This window comes from Macrotis lagotis, chromosome 2 (assembly GCF_037893015.1).
Source record: "Macrotis lagotis isolate mMagLag1 chromosome 2, bilby.v1.9.chrom.fasta, whole genome shotgun sequence".
Taxonomy (NCBI): Eukaryota; Metazoa; Chordata; class Mammalia; order Peramelemorphia; family Peramelidae; genus Macrotis; species Macrotis lagotis.
In genome coordinates, this window is record NC_133659.1 from 145,986,255 (window position 1) to 146,008,396 (window position 22,142).

At 37.1% G+C, this 22,142-nt stretch overlaps 1 protein-coding gene across 4 annotated transcripts in view; it reads right to left on the minus strand.

Annotated features, from left to right (window-relative positions):
• The window catches only part of MTR (5-methyltetrahydrofolate-homocysteine methyltransferase), a 137,063-nt gene that overhangs the window by 33,781 nt on the left and 81,140 nt on the right, over positions 1–22,142 (minus strand). For all 4 annotated transcript variants that reach the window (XM_074222948.1, XM_074222946.1, XM_074222947.1 and 1 more), the window contains 9 exons: positions 20,980–21,159; positions 16,901–17,017; positions 16,671–16,811; positions 11,456–11,545; positions 9,064–9,216; positions 6,989–7,096; positions 6,079–6,179; positions 2,635–2,702; positions 1,943–2,063 (listed from right to left, as the gene is read on the minus strand). In XM_074222948.1, coding sequence (XP_074079049.1) covers positions 1,943–2,063; positions 2,635–2,702; positions 6,079–6,179; positions 6,989–7,096; positions 9,064–9,216; positions 11,456–11,545; positions 16,671–16,811; positions 16,901–17,017; positions 20,980–21,159 — 1,079 coding nt within the window. The remainder of the gene's footprint in view (positions 1–1,942; positions 2,064–2,634; positions 2,703–6,078; positions 6,180–6,988; positions 7,097–9,063; positions 9,217–11,455; positions 11,546–16,670; positions 16,812–16,900; positions 17,018–20,979; positions 21,160–22,142) is intronic.

Sequence of the window (22,142 nt, forward strand, 5' to 3'; positions counted from 1 at the left end):
TTCATGATTCATTGCTGACAACTCTCTCTTGATACTCTCACCTCTTTTGGCATCCACGACACTATTCTCCTGGCTTTCCTACTACCTCTAATGAGCAATGCCATTTCCTAACTCTAGTTCATCTACTAGCTTGTTTAGTACTACTCTTCCCACCTCCCCTTACCCAAGCCGGTTCTCTTTTTTTCATATATGCTCTTATGCTGGTTACGTCATCCATTCAAGCAATATGTCTTTGCAGATATTTTCCAGCATCTATGGTCCTGTCCTTTATTCTGAAACTCATCCTACTATTTCCAAATACCACAGACAGGGCATCTCTACTTGAGCATCACAATGGTAACTCAAACTATCCAAAAGTAAACCCATCATCAACCTCCCTCATCCCTAATTTCACTCCTCCTCTGGCTTTCCTGTTTCTGTGAAAGAAACCAGTGCTATTCCTTGAATCAATCCACTGCCAACCAGTCATTCTTTCTCAAAACGTTCTCTCTAGCATTTGGTCTTTTGCTCCCATTTTTACAATCATACTTCTAGCTCAGGCTTCAAAACCCATTATATGGACTATTACAATAGCCTTCTTCACTAGTTACTTTGTCTGTATCTGCCCTCTCCAGTTTATCCTAGACGCTGCTGCCAGATTCATCTTCCTCAAGAAGAAAATCTAATCCAATTCCCACTCAAAAGCTTTAAGTCCCAAACTAATGCTTAAAGAATAAAATACAAATTACTTAGCATGGTTTTCAAAGTCCTTAAAGATAGCAGTAGAGCCCATATTTCTAGTATCAGCCCTACTCCTTCCTTATATGCTCACCCTACCTTGCACTGACTCCATACAGACTCACTAAAGCACTTAGCATTCTCAAAACACACCTACATTTCCCTTCCTTCATGCTTTTATCCATGTAACTCCCATTGTCCTTTCTCTCCATCTCTGCATATCATTATCATACTAATTCTTCAAACCTATACTCAAATGTTCCTTTTCCCTGATCCCTTCAGTCAAAATGATCTCTCCTCTCTCTCTCTCTCTCTCTCTCTCTCTCTCTCTCTCTCTCTCTCTCTCTCTCTCTCTCTCTCTCCTCCTCCTCTCACTCTCTCTCCCCCTCCCCCCAAGCTCTACCCCCATCCACCCCAAGCCCATATTCCCATACCACTCCATACTTCCTATATATTCTTTACTACCTGCCATGGGTACTTCTTTCTACAACATTATGAGACATATCTTGCCTACCAGATTACAACCTTCCTGAGTACAGGGACCATTATAGTCATGAGGTATGGGCAATGTGAGTCAAAAGACCTCTATTCAAATCCTGGTTTTTGCCACTTTATTGCCTGTACTACTGTGAACTTACAGTCATGGGCAACAATTTCTTCATCTGTCAAATGAAGAAGTTAAAAAAACAGCAAAAGTTCTTAATCTGGGATCCATGAATTTGGACAGGGAGAAAAAAAAGTACATTTTTGTTTTCATTAACTTGTAACTAAAATTTAGCATTTAATTATCAATTTTTAAAAAAGTTACTTGGAGAAAGAATTTCCAGACTTGCAAAAGATGCCATGCTATAAAGTTTAAGTTCGCCCAGGACCAGCTGAACATAGAGGTCCCTTCAAGCTCTAATCTAAGGTTCTAACTAGGTGCTCAACAAATGCTTATACTGAATTTTAATCTTAATAGAGAGAAGGATCCTGACATTCCTCTCAGAAACTTATTAAGGACAAGGAGTCCAGAAAAAACAGAAGTTTTTATCACAGAAAGAAACAACATAATCCAGAAATTCACAGAAATCTCAATGTTCTAGTTTCAAAGTGAAAAAAGGCAGTTCCAAATAACAAATATATACATATTATAAAATGTAGACCCCAGTTTTTCCTTATGTTTTCAAACACCAGCACTTAAGAACACTGTAATGAACGTCATTCTTCCGTTTATCTGACTTACTTGGAAGTGGTCGCTCCTCCAATCAACAAAGGTATCTTTATATCTAATCTCTCCATTTCCTTGGCAACAAAAATCATTTCATCCAGAGAGGGAGTGATGAGTCCCGACAGGCCAATTATGTCTATTTTAAAAAGGGGAAGGAATTAGAGGTGAAATAGAAGAAAGGGAACCACCTTATGAACATTTCCTAAAAAAATCCACTAGCCCAACAAGAAATTCTTTGAGTAGAAGAAAAGGTAGTCCTAGGAAGCTTTTCTAAAAGCTGAATTTATACTTTTTTACTGTGATTTCTAACACAACCTGAGATTTGAAACTATTAAAATATGCATTGTTTTCAGCAACCATCCAATAGAATCTAGTCCTGGCTCATGATTATACAGATAGGAAAGTATTTCATCAAAATTATACACAATAAAAGTATGCTATCACATAATTAATATAGAAACCCCAGAACCTTAGTTATAAACAGATCCCACAGAATCTTAACCTGCTTTCCCAAATTCCACATCCCAAATATAATTTAAATCCCACTACTACCTGGGTTAGTCCCACTACTACCTGGGTTAGTCCCACCTGATAATGAGTTTTTTAATTGTTTCACTCATAAATCCCCCATGGATAACATATCTGAAAGAACATTACTATTCACTGCCAGATGGACAGCCATTTAGTAAATAGTTTTGTTGTCATACCTGCTTTGTTGTCAATAGCAGCTCTCAATATCTTATCACAAGGAGTCATGACTCCTAAATCAATAACCCTATGGCAAAAAAATGAGATTTGTGAAAATTAATGAGAAAATGTCAGGGACAAAAGGGAAGCTAACATTTTTAATTGGGACATTAAGTACTGCTGTGATATAAAGAGGCATGCCTCTAGAAGTTCCCTGAATGCAAGAGAGTTTGAGGAGGGGCAGGCTCCATTCATATTCATATGACCAACAACTTAGGGTTGAAAGATTCATGAAAGAATCCTCATTCTGAGCAGTGCGCTTCCTAGAAGTCAGTGTGAAGAATAGGGAATCTCTGATCTGGATTAACATCTGATTCCCACTGTGGGGGAAGGGGGAGAGAGGGAGGAAGAGAGAGATAGTATAGGGGAAGGGCTAAGGGAGATGAAGACACTGTAAAGAAATATTTCCTAGCCCTCAAAGTCATTTTCGTAAATCCCTTCCCCCACTACTCTCCCTTTTCATGTGTTCTCTCCTTGAACATAGGAACTGTTCCATTTTTATATTTGTCTATCATGACCTAACCCCATGTCTGCTACTTAATTTCTTCTGACTTCTCTCACCTTTACCTATCATCGCCATTCAATTTTTCCCTTCCTCCCCCATCATACAGCTTTCCTCATATTCTTCAGTCTCTTCTTCTTCCCCTGAACTCAATTTCTTATTTGGCTACATGAAGACAAAAGGAAATATAAGAAAGATCAAAGTAAAATATGAAAAACTGTAAAAATGAAAAAAAGTTTGTGTTCATAAATTTAGAACTGGAAGAAAAATTGGATGTCATCTGGTTAAAGTGTTCATTTGTAAAATGAGGAAACTGAGGTCTGTGGAAGTGAAGTATCTTATCCATTGTTACATAGATAGTAAACATCAGAGCTGGTGTAAAAGAAAATGCCATTTTAACATTTATTCTTTGGGAATTACTAGGAGGCTTCACAGTTCTTTTTAAATTCATAAAATACACCACTGAGCTAAAGTCTCAAGAAACAACCATAGATATTTCTTGAGTGGCTATGAACATTATACAAGGCATGTACCACGAACATGTTTAATCATCACTATACAAATATAAAGTAGAATACATTCCCCAAGATGATGGGTCGATGATGTAAGCTACTTTCCTCCACATTAAACAACTCCAAATCTCTATTAGGATGTCCAATATTTGCTGTGCGTAATTTTAATTCTATAGTTTCAGCAGGTAAGAAGATGCTTTTTTCTACTTACTGCTTCTGCAATTTAGGTGTGCTGGTACCAGGATGCAGTGTAACTCAGCCACGTTGGCCAAGTAATAAACCATGAGCCAATGGGCAAGTTGTATTAAAGTAAGAGATAGATCTTCTTGCCTTTTAAGACAAAATCTAAAGGTTCCATCAACAAAGTTTTCTCCCCAAGAGTGATAAAGACAAAAATCTCCATATGTAGAAAATAGAAAATTTTTTCATGCAGAATGTGCTAGCCAAAACTCTGGCTTAAATTAGTAACTTATTACAACTGTTAATATTTTGTACTTTTAAAAAAGAGAGAGATACGTTTGAAAGTGTCACTTTTTCAAATAGCTTCATATCAAAAAAAAATTACTCCCAACTTGTAAAAAGCATTTGGTGAGTTTAATTAAAATCAAACCCTTGTTCCAGATTCACAGGAATTAGGGACAAGAGAAGAATGCAAATAGAAATCAATACCAATAGGGCATTCACAAGTAGCATTCCCCAAAGAAGTATGGGCATATATATTCAATATAGCTTACAGTCCATTTATTATATAAATGATCCAGGCCTTTCCAATATTTTTATTGTGTTTTACATTCACTATAATGAGTACAATATTAGAAATCATAGGTCCTATTTTGGACTCAGTGGTGAACCTGAGCTGGTGATGTATCTTAAAATAATGAAGGAACATGCTGAAAAGAAACTGAGTGTAAGATGAAAGCTCAGGGTTGTTTTTCTTTGCAGTTTTCTTAGTGAAAGTAATTCAAAGTATTCTTTCACATGGCTGTTAATAACTTGCAATTCTTCTTTTGAAAAATGATTCTTCCTAGGCAGGGCTGACTGCCTTTTGCCTTTCTTTGAACCTGCAATGCTTACACAGTTCTCGTAACAAAGTAGGCATGTAATGAATGCTTATTGACTGACTGACCACTCTTCTATTGAGGGCTTTTGGTCTTACATATTTCTATTAGTTGTCTACATATCTTAGATAGCAAACCTTCATTAGTTTCTTGATACCAAATTTTTCTTCCCAATCAACCATTATATTCTTATCCTTGAAGTGTCCATTGTGTTTATGAAAAAAGCTTTTCAATTAATTTTAAGTAACCAAAATTATTTTATTAAAAAAACCAAAAATTATAAAAAAAAAACCCAACCCTCTTCTCTATAACTTAAGTGTAAAGAGAAAGTAAAAGTACCTGACTGAAATTTACTCCTAAGGAGACAGGAACCCAAGAACATAATTAATTATACTGGATTATTCATTATAAAGAATCCATTGTAATCAAATTAACAGGGCACCATCATTACAGGCCATCTATTAGACTGTAGAAACTATTCTGTTATGGATGAATCCTCTTTACAACAGCATTTATTTTAATGTGACTTCATCTTGTATATGTCAGTCCAAAATATTAGCCTCATGATCATAAATTTTTAAAATCACTTAATTGTATGTGGTGCTATAGAGTCACTGTACAAAGACTATTATAAATGTAACCATTTTTACTGACAAATAGGAATGAATATCAGTATAATCTCATGGGGCCTTAGGTGCAAAATCTAATAAATCTAGTGGAAAAAAGGAATAAAATTGTGAGACAATAAACAAAGCCTTCAGAACTCTTGATTAACACAAAAACCAACCACAATTTCAAAACACTCATGATGGAACCTGCTATCCATATCCACATGGACTCAGAGGGTAGATCCAAGTATATTTTGCATTATATTCTGCCCTCCACCCCCCACCCCCTCCCCACCCCCAGTACTCTTTCTCACTTTCAGCATGACTTCTAAGAGAATTTATTTTGCATGAATGAATATGTTAGATTTTGCTTTTCTTGACTTCTCAATGGGTTAGGAAGGGGGGGAAAGGAAGGCAAGAATTTAGAACTAAATTAAAATGTAAAAAATTAAACAATTTTTAAAAATATTAAAAAATAAATAATTTATAATTTAAAAGCCTATTCAAAAATTTTTAATGATCAAATACGTAATTCCTGACATCCCTGATCCTTTACAGATTGACAAAATGAGCAAGGACTGTCTTTTACCTCTTTTTTGTATCTCACTCCCCCCACCCCGCCCACCCCAGCACCAATGTTTAGCATAGTGCCTGGCCCTGGGCAGGTGCTTAATGAATGTCTATTGACTGCTTAAATAGGAAAATGGATCCTTAAAACTCTTACCTGAAATTATTACAGCCCAGGACTACACCTACAATGTTCTTGCCAATGTCATGCACATCACCTTTGACAGTCGCCAACACAATGGTGCCTTGATAAGGATCCTGCAGGTATAAGATCATGCATTTTAGTAAAACATTAGGATGGAAATGTATTTAAGAAACAGTGTAATAGAAATTCATTTTATGAAGAAAAAGGTTATTGTAAATAACCCGACCCAAAAAACTCTCTTCATTCACTCATTCAGTTGCTTTCATCTAGATATTATGGGTTTACATTGCAAGACTAACCCCAGGTTAGGGACTTCATAAAACCAAGTTCTAATTCTTAAAAACCAGGAGGAAGGAAACCACCTTTTATTAAGCCCCTCCTGATGCTGAGCATGGAGCTGAGCCCTTTACAGACTGATTCTCACAGCGCCCCCAGGGGAGAGCAGAGCCATTATCATCATTACTATCATTCCCATGTTAAAGGAGGAAGCAGAAGCAGAAAAGTCAGTTGACCTGCCCTGACTACACAGCTGGTTAAGTGTCTCAGGAAACTGGCTAGGGAAGGGAAGAACTATTTATGAGGGGCCAGACGTGGTGCTGAGAGGTTAAACATGGTTGTCATTTGATCCTCACAACCCTAGAGGCAGGTGCTATTGCTACCCTCATTTTACAGGAAAGGAAACTGAGGTAGCAGAGGATGAGTGCTTTGCTCAGGGTCAGCCAGGTGGAGCCTTCTCCTGCTTCTGGCCAAGCGGTCTATCCACCACAGACCAGCTGCTACTAAAGGGACTCTCTTCTGTTTCCTCTGCACTTCCTCCTGGGTGACAACCTCAGCAAAGTCCAAACAGCACCATCTGTCCCCACTCAACAGCTCTCATCCAGGCCAGCCCTCCAGAGGGTCACCCAGGCAGACAATGACTTGCCTCTTCTTCCTCATTTCCAGTAAGAGTCCTTTTTTCCTCTCTTTCTTTTTCCATGAAAGGAATGAGGTAGCCCACTGCTTTCTTCATGACACGGGCTGACTTTATTACCTGGAAAGACAAAAAGAATCAGATATTATCTCATTTTATCCTCAAAACTATCCTGGAGAGAAGGTACTATGATTATTATTGTTAATCCTACTTAAAGACAAAGAAACTGAAGCAGAGAGCATTTACATGGCCCTTCAAAAGTTGAACTGCTATTAAGTGCTTGAGGCAATATTTGTACTAAAGTCCTCCTATCTCCAGGCCCAGGGCTCTGACCATTTTAATATTCAACAGAACAACAAGTCTTCACTATAGAGAGACTCAAGGGACAATGAACAAAGGAGAAATAGTCAAAACAGTCAAAACCAGAAGGACACAGAAAGCCAAAAAGGTGTTTTGTGTTCCCCTACCTCTACACTTCACTCTTCATCTCCCCAAATCCTATCTATCCTCCATGTGTCATTGTCTCAAACTTTCCCAGACAATCCAAGCCCCTAAATGCCCTGTCTTCTGAAGTCTGTCCTTCCTCCTCATTCTCATGTGTAGGTTCCCTTGAGTTCCTTCAAATACTCCTCCTACTTATAGAGCCTTTCCAGACTTCAGTTATTATTACTTGCTCTCTCTTGATCTCAAATAGAAATAGGGAACAAACTAAACATACATAGGGATCCTTGAAGGCTACATATTGACTTCGTTTTAAATTTTGTATTTTTCTATATTTTTATTTATCTTGTTCAATATTTCCCAAATACAGTTCAATATGGTTCAGGCCATATGCAGGAGTGCTATGGCCCATGTCCTGGATGACTCTGCTCTAGGTCATTCCAAATTATAAATTGTAGAGAAAATGCCAACTTACATGGGAAGAAGACAGTTCTTCCATATCCAGGAATTCTAAGTTCTTATGAAATTCTAAGTCCAGAGCCTATTCTCTATCATATACATGGTATTTACTGACTTTTATTCAAGGTGAATCCCCTTGAAAGCAAGGAACATTCTGTGTTTGTATCTTTAGTCAGCATCGGGTGCCATGCAAAGCTCAGTAGTAAAGAGAGCTCCTGTCTTCAAGGAGTGTCCATTTAAAGGTAAGAGACAACATGCAAATAACCATATACAAACAAGTTACAGACAAGAAAAACCTGGAAAGAATCAACAGCAGAATTAAGATAGATTAGGAAAAGCTTTCTGAGGAAGGTAAAGTTTTAGCTGGAACTTGAAGGAAACCAAAAAAATCAAGAGTTAGAGAGGACTGGGCTCTTAATAAAGGCTTGTTGAAATGAATTAAATATCATCTATTGGGAAATAAATCATGCCTGTCTTGAGACATTCTTTTCACTGATAGTTTAATATTTGTTTATCTATCTATTCCTGGTCTCCTGGGAAAAAGCATGTTGTATACTCCTTGTATGCTCCCCCCCCAGCACTTGGCAGACAGCAGGCACTCAATGAATACTGAGCAATTCTATCCCCACCTCTGCAGTTGTTGTAAATTATGCCCAAGAGTTATTGCTATCCAAAACACAAACATTAATGCATCCCAGCTCCAATGGAGCCTATTTATTTTAAATAGATCATCCAGAAATGTCAGTATCAGTAACCCAAATTAAACATCTATTCTACTGAGCAGGTATTAAAAGGAGATTTGAGGCTCTGTTTCCTTTCCTTGGGGAAAGCAGAAATGGAGGGTGGAAGGGGAAGGACAATTTGAATACAGCGGGGAAAAAAAGTATTCTCAAGTGACCTGTGATAGATGGGGGAGAGGGGAAAGGAGGGAATATCTTTAATTCTCTTGAGTTCCCAATTTAACTTAAACTCTAAGAAATAACAAATGCCTTTACAGAGCCTCTCTGGGAATACTGCTAAGCTTATTGAGGGCAGAAATGGGTTCCTTTTAGTCTTTCTATCTCCAATGCATATCACAGCACCACACATAATAAGTCCTTAATAGATGCAAGGAAATGTCACCAATGTACAGATTTCTACAACCATCTGTTCCCACCTCCATTTTTACTCCCAATTCTTTTGCCAACCTGAGGAAGAAACATCTTTCCAGTACCAAAGAGATCACCAACTACTTTCATGCCATTCATCAGTGGTCCTTCGATTATGTTCAATGGTCGAGGATATTTGTCCTTGTTCATTCTCGCTTCCTCAGTATCCTCTACTATATATTTCTCAATCCCCTGAAAAATGAAAAACAATGCAGAAATAGAGACTATTAGAAATAAAAGTTCAGTAATAAATAAAAAAATTCAAAGTTCAGAAATAAAAAACTCAGTTTTATCACAGACACTCTGAAGACTTAAATACCAAAATACAAATTCTTAGCAAAAACAACCAATAATCCTGCTATGTCTTCCAGTAAGTAGTCTAAAAGATATTAAATTTCTGATATCTCTGATATCACCAAAATCTCATAGGTGGGGAAATTGAGAGGGGTTCAGGGATTTTCTACTTTCCTTTGTCTTTCATCCTGTTCACAGAGGTTATCACACTCTTTCCTGCAGGTGATCTGCCCAAAGGAAAGTAAATTTTGATGACTGAAATCTGGTAAGATATCTTGGAGTGTACCAGACCAGATTGGCTCAGAGTGAATGTAAATAACAATTGTTTCTCTTTTGGCCAGAAACCCTGAGGGTCTTTTCTTCCCAGATGAATGTTTTTCTTTTTTGACTAGGTAAAAAGGTCATTCTGGCTTCATTTCTTTCTTATCGAGTCTAATCACTCAAAGGACATTACCTCAATCAAACCAAGACATTTTAGAGACTCAAGTCTCTCACAGCATCCAAGGCCATCTCCAATTCATCCTAATCTATATCTGACCATTGGACCCAGATGACTCCAGAGGATTCTGGTAATTCTGCACAGCATCCTCTCACTTAAATCCAATTCACTTGCATGTCATGACATCAACTCCCTGACAAACAACAACAACTGGACATACACTTTGACTTCTTTGAAAGGCAGTTGAAGCAAAGTAAGACTGGGAAGTCAATAGAGAGGTTAGGGGAAGAATAGGTAGATTTGAGAATCATCAACACAGTGGTGGTGATTAAATCTAAATGGGAGTTGTCAAGAGCACCAAGTGAAGTAATATAGAGAAAGAAGAGAGGAGGGCCCAGATCAGAATACTGCCGAGAGGTTAGAGGGCATGATGAAGATCCAGCAAAGATGACTGAGAAATAATCAGATAGACAAGAGACCAGGAAAGAGTGGTGTACTGAAAGATAAGAATTAATCTATGGGGCAGCTAGGTGGCATGGAGGATAGAGCATCAGCCCTGGAGTCAGGAGTACCAGAGTTCAAATCTGGCCTCAGATATTTAATAATTGCCTAGCTGTGTGACCTTGGGAAAGTCCCTTAACCTCACATTGCCTTAAATTAAAAAAACAATTTTTTTAAAGATTTAATTTAATAGGAGAGGGTATCAAAGAGTTAAAAACTGCAGTGAGGTCAAGAAGAATGAGGAATAAAAAAAAGCCATTAGATTGGCAACTAAGATTATTGATAACTTAGAAGAGAACAGTTTCAATGGAGTGACAAGGTCAGAAGCTAGACTATAAGGGGTTAAGAAGAGAAAAAATGGAGACCTTTCCAAAGAAACAAGAAGAGATATAGGAATAGAAAGATCAAGTGAGGGCTTTTTTCAGGATTTGGAGATACAGGCAGGTTTGTAGACAATTGGGATGCAGCTTGATAATGAAGAAAAGTGAAAGAGCAAGAATTGGGGGGGGGGGGGCAATCTGTTAGAGGAGACAGATTGGAATGGGAACACCTGAACAAATAGAAGGTTAGTCTTGGTGAAGAGTAAAGCCACCTCAACATGTGAGGCAGGAGGTAAAGGAGAGAGGCAGAAGGCAGAATGCATCTGAGTGATTAAAGATGAGAAGGGGTAGAAAAAGGAACCCATAGCCTCAATTTTTCTATAAATTATGAGGCAAGGATTGAGGAAGAATGAAATGATTTATTAGCACCACTAAAGATGAGTTCTGAGGTTCCTTCCCCAGTCTAAAATTTTGTGATCCTAAGAATCAAACCCATTCCTGGCAGTACGAAGTGGAAAGCTACAAAATAATAAACAGCATTGACTTTTTTTAAAAAACTCCCACCAGACAAATATTAACTAATACTCAAGAGTTGCAAAAATTAGGGCATTAGATACAGACACAGAACCTTGCACAAATTAAGTGTCCAAAAAATTTGTGAATTTCCTGATGGGTACCTTTTTCTTGTACACCTAGAGACTTTTCCACCAATGATCTTACAAGTGAACAGATAATGACTATAAAAAAGTTTGCTCAAAGTCTGAGGGCCATTCACCTATTGAAGCTGAAAACTGCCCTCAGACTTTCGAAACCTCCCATGTATGAGTGAACTCTGTAATTCATTCCAACACAAAAATGCTCTGATCTCCTAACATACCTTAACTAGGGCATACTCCAGTCTTTTCTCAATGGGATCATTCCTCCATTCATCTGTCTGGAAGGCTTTCTTCCCTCCTGTGCCATGAGTCTGAAATGAAATGAAGGAAAAAAGTTGGTAATGTAGTCATCAACTCAACAAGGTTGGAAGTTTAGTCTTGCATCTTCCATTTAATTCTTTATTTTGTATTCTGAAATGCTTGTGCTTCTTGATATTTAAATGCTAATTTTAAAAAAGAATATTTTTTAAAAAGAAAACTAATCCAGAAGAAATATTTTAATTAGGTAGAAACTGGTTTTGAAAGAATGAACTATGTGCTTGGTTGGGGAAAGAGGAAGTATAATGAGAATGAAATAGAAGAATTGGTCAGTGATATTAAGACTCAAAGTTTGATCTTTGAAGAAAAAGAGGAAGGGAGCCATAAACAATGCTTCAACATTTCAAGGCAGGGGAAAGGTCTAATAACCTCACTTGAATAGCATCACTACTTTAATCATTCCCATATATAATTTTAATCATCACAAATTGTGTGACAATCTTGATTGTAGTTGGATATTTTCTTTCTAATTAATACAACTACAAACTCTCACAATTTCATCAATTGGCTCAAACTATACCCCAGTTTATCAAATGCCATACAATAAACAAACTGTAGAAACTTCCTTTCCTAAAAGTAGATACTCATACCTCTATTAAATCCCTTAATTTCATCTTTCAATATTGAAATTACTAAATCTAAAATATATTAACAATTAAATCAATAATGAAGTAAACATAATTTCTTGTAATATTTTAACTATGAAAGATCAAAGCCATCTCAAGCCCTCATAATAAAGATAGGTCACTTTTGAAAGCAGTTCTACATCATTTAATTTATTTTATTAAACAGTGAAGACTTTAAAACTCAAAGATCTTCATATTTCTCCTTCAAATAGATAAATTCACTCTCACAGGAAATAAGCTATTACTAGTTCTTCATCCTCATCTTCTCTTCATAATTCTAGATTGCACTGTAAATACATTGGAAAATGTTCTCTCTCCCAATTATCCTGATTTTAACTACTTTATATTTACATTTATTCATTTTATATTCAAGCTTTCTGAGCTACATATATATATACTCACACATACATACACACATATATACATATATAGATATATAGATATATAGATATATATTATCTTTTCCTTTAGACTCTTAAGCACTTTGTGAGTAGGGATTGTTTAATTTTTTTGTACAGCATATTCCCAGTGCTGGCACATAGCAGGCACTTGATTAATAAAATACTTGTTGACAGATGGATTCTAAACCCTAAGGCCAACACTCTATCCACTACATGATTCTGCCTCACGGTGCTGGATACCAAAGCATTTTTTTTAATTTAAATTTATTTTTATTAAAGATATTATTTGAGTTTTACATTTTCCCCCAATCTTGCTTCCCTCCCCCCCTCCCCCCCACAGAGAGCACTCTGTCATTCTTTACTTTGTTTCCATGTTGTACCTTGATCCAAATTGGGTGTGATGAGAGAGAAATCATATCCTTAAAGAGAAGAGAAGTCTAAGAGGTAACAAGATCAGACAATAAGCTATCTGTTTTTTTTTTCTTCCTAAATTAAAGGGAATAGTCCTTGCACTTTGTTCAAACTCCACAGCTCCTTATCTGGATACAGATGGTATTCTCCTCTGCAGACAGCCCAAAATTGTTCCTGATTGTTGCACTGATGGAATGAGCAAGTCCTTCAAGGTTGATCATCACTCCCATGTTGCTGTTAGGGTATACAGTGTTTTTCTGGTTCTGCTCATCTCACTCAGCATCAGTTCATGCAAATCCCTCCAGGTTTCCCTGAAATCCCGTCCCTCCTGATTTCTAATAAGAACAATAGTGTTCCATGACATACATATACCACAGTTTGCTAAGCCATTCCCCAATTGAAGGACATTTACTGGATTTCCAATTCTTTGCCACCACAAAAAAAGGGCTGCTATAAATATTTTTGTACAAGTAATGTTTTTACCCTTTTTCCTCATCTCTTCAGGGTATAGACCCAGTAGTGGTATTGCTGGGTCAAAGGGTATGCACATTTTTGTTGCCCTTTGGGCATAGTTCCAAATAGCTCTCTAGAAGGGTTGGATGAGTTCACAGCTCCACCAACTGTGTAATAGTGTCCCAGATTTCCCACATCCCTTCCAACACTGATCATTATCCTTCCTGGTCATATTGGCCAATTTGAGAGGCGTGAGGTGGTACCTCAGAGAAGCTTTAATTTGCATTTCTCTAATAATTAATGATTTAGAGCATTTTTTCATATGGCTATGGGTTGCTTTGATCTCCTCATCTGTAAATTGCCTTTGTAATCCTTTGACCATTTGTCAATTGGGGAGTGGCTTTTCGTTTTAAAAATATGACTCAGTTCTCTGGATATTTTAGAAATGAGTGCTTTGTCAGAATCATTAGTTGTAAAGACTGTTTCCCAATTTACTACATTTCTTTTGATCTTGGTTACATTGGTTTTATCTGTGCAAAAACTTTTTAATTTAATGTAATCGAAATCATCTAATTGGATTTTGGTGATGTTCTCCAACTCTTCCTTAGTCATAAACTGCTCCCCTTTCCATAGATTTGACAGATAGACTAATCCTTGATCTTCTAATTTGCTTACAGTATTGTTTTTTATGTCTATGTCCTGTAACCATTTGGATCTTATCTTGGTAAAGGGTGTGAGGTGTTGGTCTAATCTAAGTTTCTTCCATACTAACTTCCAATTTTCCCCCAGCAATTTTTATCAAAGAGGGAGTTTTTATCCCAATGGCCAGACTCTTTGGGTTTATCAAACAGCAGCTTACTATAATCATCTCCTTTTACACCTAGTCTATTCCACTGGACACCAAAGCATTTGATTACCACAGAGTTTCCCCTCTCCTCAACCAGGGTCCTGACATTGTCTAGGGACCACTTTTAACTCTTTGGCAATACAGTTTAATGCTAATGAAAGGATCTACAGGACCTTGGAGGATCAGTGTTTACAACAATGAAATAAGCAGAAGACATGAGCAGCAGGGCTGGTATTTAGAGAAGTTCATTTTTGAAAGGAGATAATCATTCCCTCAAGGGAGCAGAGGAAAAAACCCTGATGACTTTCATTTGCTTTACTACATCCCCACTTTTCATGCTCCATTTCCACTTAGTGCCTCCACAAAGAAATGCTGCTTAGCCAGTGTCTCCCAGGGGTTGTTAAAATATGTCTGTTTGCAATATTAAGTTCCATAACATTAATAGAAGTCACCCTGAATGTAGAGAAGCCGTCTGACAGCAATCTTGAAGGTACAGAACAAGTCACCATAGTTACACTTCAGAAAGAACAAGGCCATTTCTCTTATGATGGATTGCAGCTCTTGGAAAATCTATTAGGGTCCCCCCTCAACTCTGCCAGCACCTCAGGAGACTAAATCTTCTGACAGCTCATCAAGATACACAGGAAAGAAAACTGGTAAACAACAGTCTAAAATTGAAATGAGGAAAGGAGGGGAGAACAATGCCCCATGCTTTGAATAATTCAGAGTGTGAACAGTGCTTCAAATGTTTCTAATAACTCATCTCTTACACAAGGAGTTAATATGGCATCATCTCTACATGGAAGATCATCTCTAAGACAGACAGGGCAAGGTAGAGGTGGAATAGAAATTTACATGTTAACTTTAGAAGGAATGCAAGGTGTACATAATAGATTCAGTTTCATGTGCAATCTTTTTTTATTATACTATGTGATGGAAATACTTGTTTTATCCAATAAATTAAAATAAGATAAAATTTTTTTTAAAAAGTCAAAAAGAGCCCAGGTTTGAAGCCCACCTCAAATATATAATTGTGTGAACATAGACAAATCATTTAACTTCTCTGATAATGTCCTCATCAGTAAAATGGGATGAACAGTTAGCCTCTGTCTCACAGGGCTTGTTATAAGGTTCTAATGAAATAATATCCTATTAGACTGTAAGCTTCTGAAAGTCAGGGATGGTCTTTCATTCTTTTTGTATTTCCAGCATGTAGCACAGTGCCTGACCCAAAGTAAGTGCTTAATATACATTTAGTGAGTGGTTGGTATGTAAAATGTTTTGGAATCCTTAAAGAATCATTTTAAAATCTCTGTTATTAATAAAAATAATAACAACATGCTTATCTTTCTGAAATAAAAGAGCCATCTCATGCAACCAAGTGGGGTAAGAAAGGAGACATGCAGAAATCAATTAAGAATCCCTTGACTGGCCCAGTATCAAGTCAAGGAAGCTAAAGCACCTTCCAGCCTCCAACAACAGGCTGACACTGCCTGTTGACTCAATGAGATATCCAAGGAAGGTCAGATGGAGAACAGCTGCACCCAGTACCAGAACGCTGTACAATATCGCAGCTTTAATAAAAGCTTTCCCATGGTCTCTGCTAGGAAAGCATGGAGAAAGCCTGGGACCCCTAGGACCAGAGGTGAGAAACAGAAGTGATGGAAGGAAGGGCAATAAGGTTTTTGCCTAGCTGCTTTTCTCATTTGGCAAACTGACAGAAGCTCAAAACCGACTGCTTCTAACTCACAGTGACCAAAACCAGGGCAATCTGGCCTGCAGCCATCAGAGAAGAACGCAGAGCTAAGTTGACTGCCTACATGATCTGTACCCCAATGAATTCCACTCAATGCAGCACTTTCTAAACAGAACTCTAGAAATACAATCTCTCAGCCAGGAGGACTGAAAAAGTAAGAACCCTATTCCCTGTCTTGTGTCTTGATGTTCTTTTCTGGGACATTTTTCCTTCTGTCCTAGTCAAAGGGGGAAGTTACTATGTATGGGGAGGGGCAGGGGAGACAAGTGATTGCTGTTTAGAAAACAGTAACAAAACTTGCACAAGCATCTTGCTCCTCCTTTTGCAGCATCCTCATGCATTTTTTTTTGTTTAATATAGTCCAGAAGCTTGTGTGAAGCAGGAATTCTTTTCTAGGGAGGGACTAAAATGTCACCTGAACTTTTTTTTCTCTCCCCGCCCCCGCCACCTTCCATGCCTTCTTTGTCTATATAGAATTATCCCCATTTTACAGATGAGGAAACTGGGGCAAACAGAGACTAAGGGATGTGGCCCCTGAGGCCAGATTGTCCCTGACTCCATCCACCTATAATTACCTTTGCTGCACTCCAAAACACTCTCTTCTCCTCTTTCACCTGAAATTACCTGGGCAAAGTGTAACAGCTTCTCTGTTGCCTCTGGGTCCTTGTTCCAAATCAGATCCTCACAAAGCTGGAGGAGGTCTTTGTGAATGTCATCATACACTGGAAGACTTCCTGCATTCACTATTCCCATGTCCATACCAAACTGAGGAGAATGAAAAAAAGGGTCAGGTTTCCCAGGAATAGTCAAGGTCCATGCTGGTGCTCAAGAGGACAATCTAGCCTCATACATACCTTTATTGCATGGTACAGAAAAACACCATGCATAGCTTCTCGAATGGCTTCCATTCCTCTGAAGGAGAAGGACAAGTTGGAAAGGCCTCCACTTATTTTGGCTCCAGGTAACGTTTCCTGTCAATGATGTGAAACTTGCTACTGAGGTTTATCAACTTAACCAAGGATAGCATCCATTTCTTTTAATAAGGATGGAGAAATAATTAGAAAATTAGATATGAGGATTGAACTGAGGATGGGGAAACTTAACTGAGGAAACTCATTCTACTAGGGCACGGAAGGACCTTCTCTATAATTCACAGTCTTAAGAGTGATCTACACTTAGAAGAGAGATTTCTTGCCCAGCATTACACAATAGGTCTCAGAGGTGGAATCTCAACCTAGGTCCTCCTGGCTTTGAAACCAGCTCTCTAATCATTATGCCACACTGCCTCTCACAAAAAGAAAATTACATTCATAATTTACAGATTTTTAGGACAACAAAGAAACCAATGATAGCCATACCAAAAAACATTTAATGTTTTAAAACATTTTTTTTTTTTTACAAAATGGTAGACTCCTCAGTGGTATCGAGCTCATCCATCACAGTACCCAGGCACTATGATATACATGACACGTAAGTTTCTTTTTAAAAAAAAAAATAGGGGCGGCTAGGTGGCACAGTGGATAAAGCACCAGCCCTGGAGTCAGGAGTATCTGGGTTCAAATCCAACCTCAGACACTTAATAATTACCTAGCTGTGTGGCCTTGGGCAAGCTACTTAACCCCATTTGCCTTGCAAAATCCTTAAAAAAAAATCAGCAAAAGACCACAGACAAATTAGAAAGTGCATTACAAACTTATAATAATAAACAGGTGAGAAAGTGAAGGTTCACAAATTCTAAAGCGATGACTCATCAACAGTAAACCAGTGAATTATGAGTCAAATTCTTGAGACCCCTGGGTCTTTCTAGAACCAAATCACCTACCCAAAAGTCACTATACATTCTCAGTCACTTTGCCTTTTTTCAAAATGTCTTCTTTTCATCAGCCCTGAAGAAAGAACTGCATAATCAAGAAAAATGAGATCTTCTATACTTATGTGACAATCAACTGATGCTACAGCAGAGGGGCATTGTCAAACCCATGAAGAAAACAATACTTAACATTTTACTTTTACAAAAAAAAAAAGGAAATATCATTCCCAAACCCCTAAGTAGAATGCTTACTTAATCAGTAGGTATTACTTTCCTCTTTGCAATTCTTAATCAATGCTATTTTTTACTCAAAAGTTAAGACAAGGGACAGTCAGGTGGTGCAGTGGACCAACCCTGGAGTCAGGAGGACCTGAGTTCAAATTCAGTCTCAGACACTTAATAATTACTAGTTGTGTGACTGAGGGCAAGTCACCGAAACCCATTGTCTCACAAGAAAAAAAAAACCTCAAAAGTTAAGATAGGAATCAGAAGGAAGAAGAGATTTTTTTTAGATGTTAGAATTCCTAGGAAATATCACAAAAGGAAAGGCAAGTCTCTAACCCAGTTCATTATCCTCTTTCAAAACTTGATATAACCATAAAAGAAGTAGAAGAAAAAGAATTTCTTTTAATCTAAAAAAAACTGATTTCCAGCTTCACTAAAGTCAGAGGATAGAAAATAAATTCACAAAACTCAACACATTTCTGTATATTGCAAAGAAAAATCAGGAGTAAATGATAAAAAATAAAATAACTACAAAAGGTATAAAATATCTGAGTTAACCTACAAAGGCAAATTCAAGCTCAAAGAAACAGTCAGACACTCATTGTTCATGGTTGGGTCATACTAATATAATAAAAATATTATTATCTAAATTAATTTTCATATTTATGTTATATCAACTAAGCTACCAAGGAATTAGAGAATTAACTAAAATAAAATTCACTTTCAGAGAAATAAAAACATGAAAAAAATAAAAATGGAGTGAATCTAGGTTTGAGTTCTCAAACCAATAAATCAAGTCACCATTGAGTACTGATTAAAAGAATGAAAAAAGAGTGGAACAAACAAGCACTTAGTCAAATCAGTAAGGAAGAAAAAAAAGGAAATGAATTCAAAAGCCCCAGCATTTGATAAAAATTAAGACCCAAACTACTGGAGAAAGGATTCCCAGCTTGACAAGAATGGCAGGGGAAAATGGCCAGATAATCCACTGTACTTGTCAAGTAACTCTTCAAACCAAAAGGAGAAACAACCTGTTCATGGGTTTCTGACCTAAAATGTCCCTTTTTTAATGGGTTTATGCCTTTCTTTCATATGAATGAATTGCAATGATTATATTACTTATACATTTGTCACAACTCCTCTGTGCAAGAATCTCTGAAGCAAATGTGGAAATAAAATGAGGATGAGAAACTCAATCAAGTGGACCCCAAGTGGTTCCAAAGGGGAAAAAAAAATTCCTAAATCAAGCCAGCTCAATAGATTTCCTTATAATTTTCTGCCCATCGAGGTGTAGGCATACAACTTCCCAGACTGGTGACGTTTCTGCCAAAAGGTCTCTCAAGACCATGTTACTTTAGAACGGCTTTTCCTGTACCACTTTTTGGGAACACTGCCTTCTTTAATTAGTGTCAGTTTAATTATTCTAAAGTGGTGGTCATATTTGAAGGGCATTACAATTACAGAAAAAATACTTCTTTGACAATTCCAGCAGAGTGGAGGAAAACCCCTACTGATCCAAGGAGGTATACAGGTTTATAGCCTCTGGTAGGATGCCAAACACTTGGTGATGGGTTAATAATTTTCCTCAGCACTTTATCACAGAATCACAAAATGACTGAGTTAGAAGAGACCCCAGAAATCACTTCATTCAACTAAGATATGAACAAGAATCTTTTCTACAATATTATCTGGCAAATGGTCATCCATTTTTTCTATGAAAACATCTGAGAGAAACTCATAATCTTTGAAGGTGTCCCAGTTTAGAATATTCCTAATTATTAACAAGTTTTTCCTTAAATGAATCTAAAATCAACTTCATTACAACTTCCACTTATTGCTCCTATCCCTACCCCACTTTGGGGCCATGTTGAACAAAGACACTGGCACATAGTAGACACTTAAATATTTACTGATTGACTAATTAAGGGTTCTTTTACCTGATAGCCCTTAAGATACATCTACAGAGCTAGCATATCCCTCCTAAGCTGCTACTTTTGTCCTCATATAAGAGACAAAGATGAATAAAGTACCAAAGCAGAAGCTGAGCAACCCAAGGATGACAGAACAGTACCGTGAAAAGAGAGAGATTAACTGGGAGTTACAGGTCCTAAGTTTGGTCATGCCTCTGCCACTAATCATACATTTGACTTTGGGAGAATCACTTAGGATTTGGATCTTAATTTGTTCATATGGAAAGTGGAAGCTTAGATTAGATGATCTCTAAGGTCCCCTTCAGTTCTAGTTGTACAAGCATTGGACTCCACCACATAGAAGCAGACCTTCTTAATCTGAGGAGTGATGCTTTCCAAAGGACTAGAGAGGCAACCTGAGCTTGGTAAGGAATAGAAAAGCCAGAAAACCCCAGAAGTCAGCACTCCACATTATTTAATTTGGAGTGCTATTAACCAGTGATATCAAACTCAAAAAGATAGGTATCCCTGCAGGTTACATATTAACTTAAGAAACCAACAAATTTATGTTATCCATATTGTATTATTCTTATTTATTTTGTAAAATATTTTACAATTATATTCTAATCTGGTCAAGTGCAGGTGACTTAAGAGTTTGACATATCTATTAAAAACTTGCAGAATGCATCAATACGGGGCAGCTAGGTGGTGTAGTGGATAAAGCACCGGCCCTGGAGTCAGGAGTACCTGGGTTTAAATCCAGTCTCAGACACTTAATAATTACCTAACTGTGTGGCCTTGGAGCCACTTAACCCCATTTGCCTTGCAAAAAAAAAAAACCTAAAAATAAAAAAGAATGCATCAATACCCACCTGAATTTTTTTCTTTAATGGATATCTTTTATTTCCAAATATTTCCTCTCCAACCTAGAAAGATATCCTTGTAACAAAAAAAGAAAAAAAAAGAAAAAGAAACCTCCACAACTTACCTTGATAGTTTTAGTTGCATTGATAAAGTTAATAGCATACAAGTTGTGCTCTTCCATTCCTGTCCCAATGGTAAGGATATTGGGGTCAAAGATGATGTCATTTGGGTTAAATCCCACTTTTTTAACAAGAAGATGATAAGCTCGAGTACATACTTCAATTTTGTTGTTGGTTTCTGTAGCCTGGGGCAAAGAAGCAGGAAGGAAAGAAAAGAACAGAAGAAAAGGTCATTTTAATTGGGTAATGGATTGTCAAATATTGCTACAAAACAACTTTCTAATTTAATGAAAGCATGCAGAGATATCAATAAACATGTGAGCATTGATAGTTGAGTTTCTCAGAATCTTGCAAGAAGGATAGTAATCTGACAAATTAATAAAGAGGAAGGAAAGATTCAAAGACCAATTTGTATCACTGTCCTTCAACTGTTATTTTTCTTCTGTTTTAAAAATAATCAACCTCATGTTTTCTCTCTTTCTCTCTCTCTCTCTCTCTCTCTCTCTCTCTCTCTCTCTCTCTCTCTCACACACACACACACACACACACACACACACACAGAGAAATGAGGGCAATGAATCTTCATATGATTGCTTTTTTTCACAAATTATGCTAAAATTCAAATATAAAAATGTGTCCTGCCCTTCAGAAGTTTCTTTGGAACTTCTATACTCTACTTTAATTATGCTTTCATTACATTTGCTTTTAAAATGACATACAAGTTATTCTGAACCTCAAAATGGGCATTTCCATGTACATAAAAAAAAAGGATTATAAAAGAAACTGTCAATCTGTATAGCTCACAATCTGCTTTTCCTTTTAAAGATTTAATAAATTTAACATGTAATTTTCAAAGCTGTGCTGCTTGTCTGTGATTCTTTCTGGCCTTCTGTTCTCTTTCTGTGCATTTAAAAAAATGCTTCAATGACTTTCTTTTCTTTTTACCTTTTTCTAACTATCCTTTTCCTAATCTTGCTTGATCCCTCCCATTCCACCTCAAAATTGAAAAAGATAAATTCCTTATAATAAATATTTGTATCATGCAAAAGAAAATGTCACATTTGTTATATCCAGAAACATTGCCTTAATATCCTGAAAGCATTATACTTCTATCAAAAGGTTGATCACACTCTGAATCATCAATCCTCTGGAAATATGGTTTTACTGT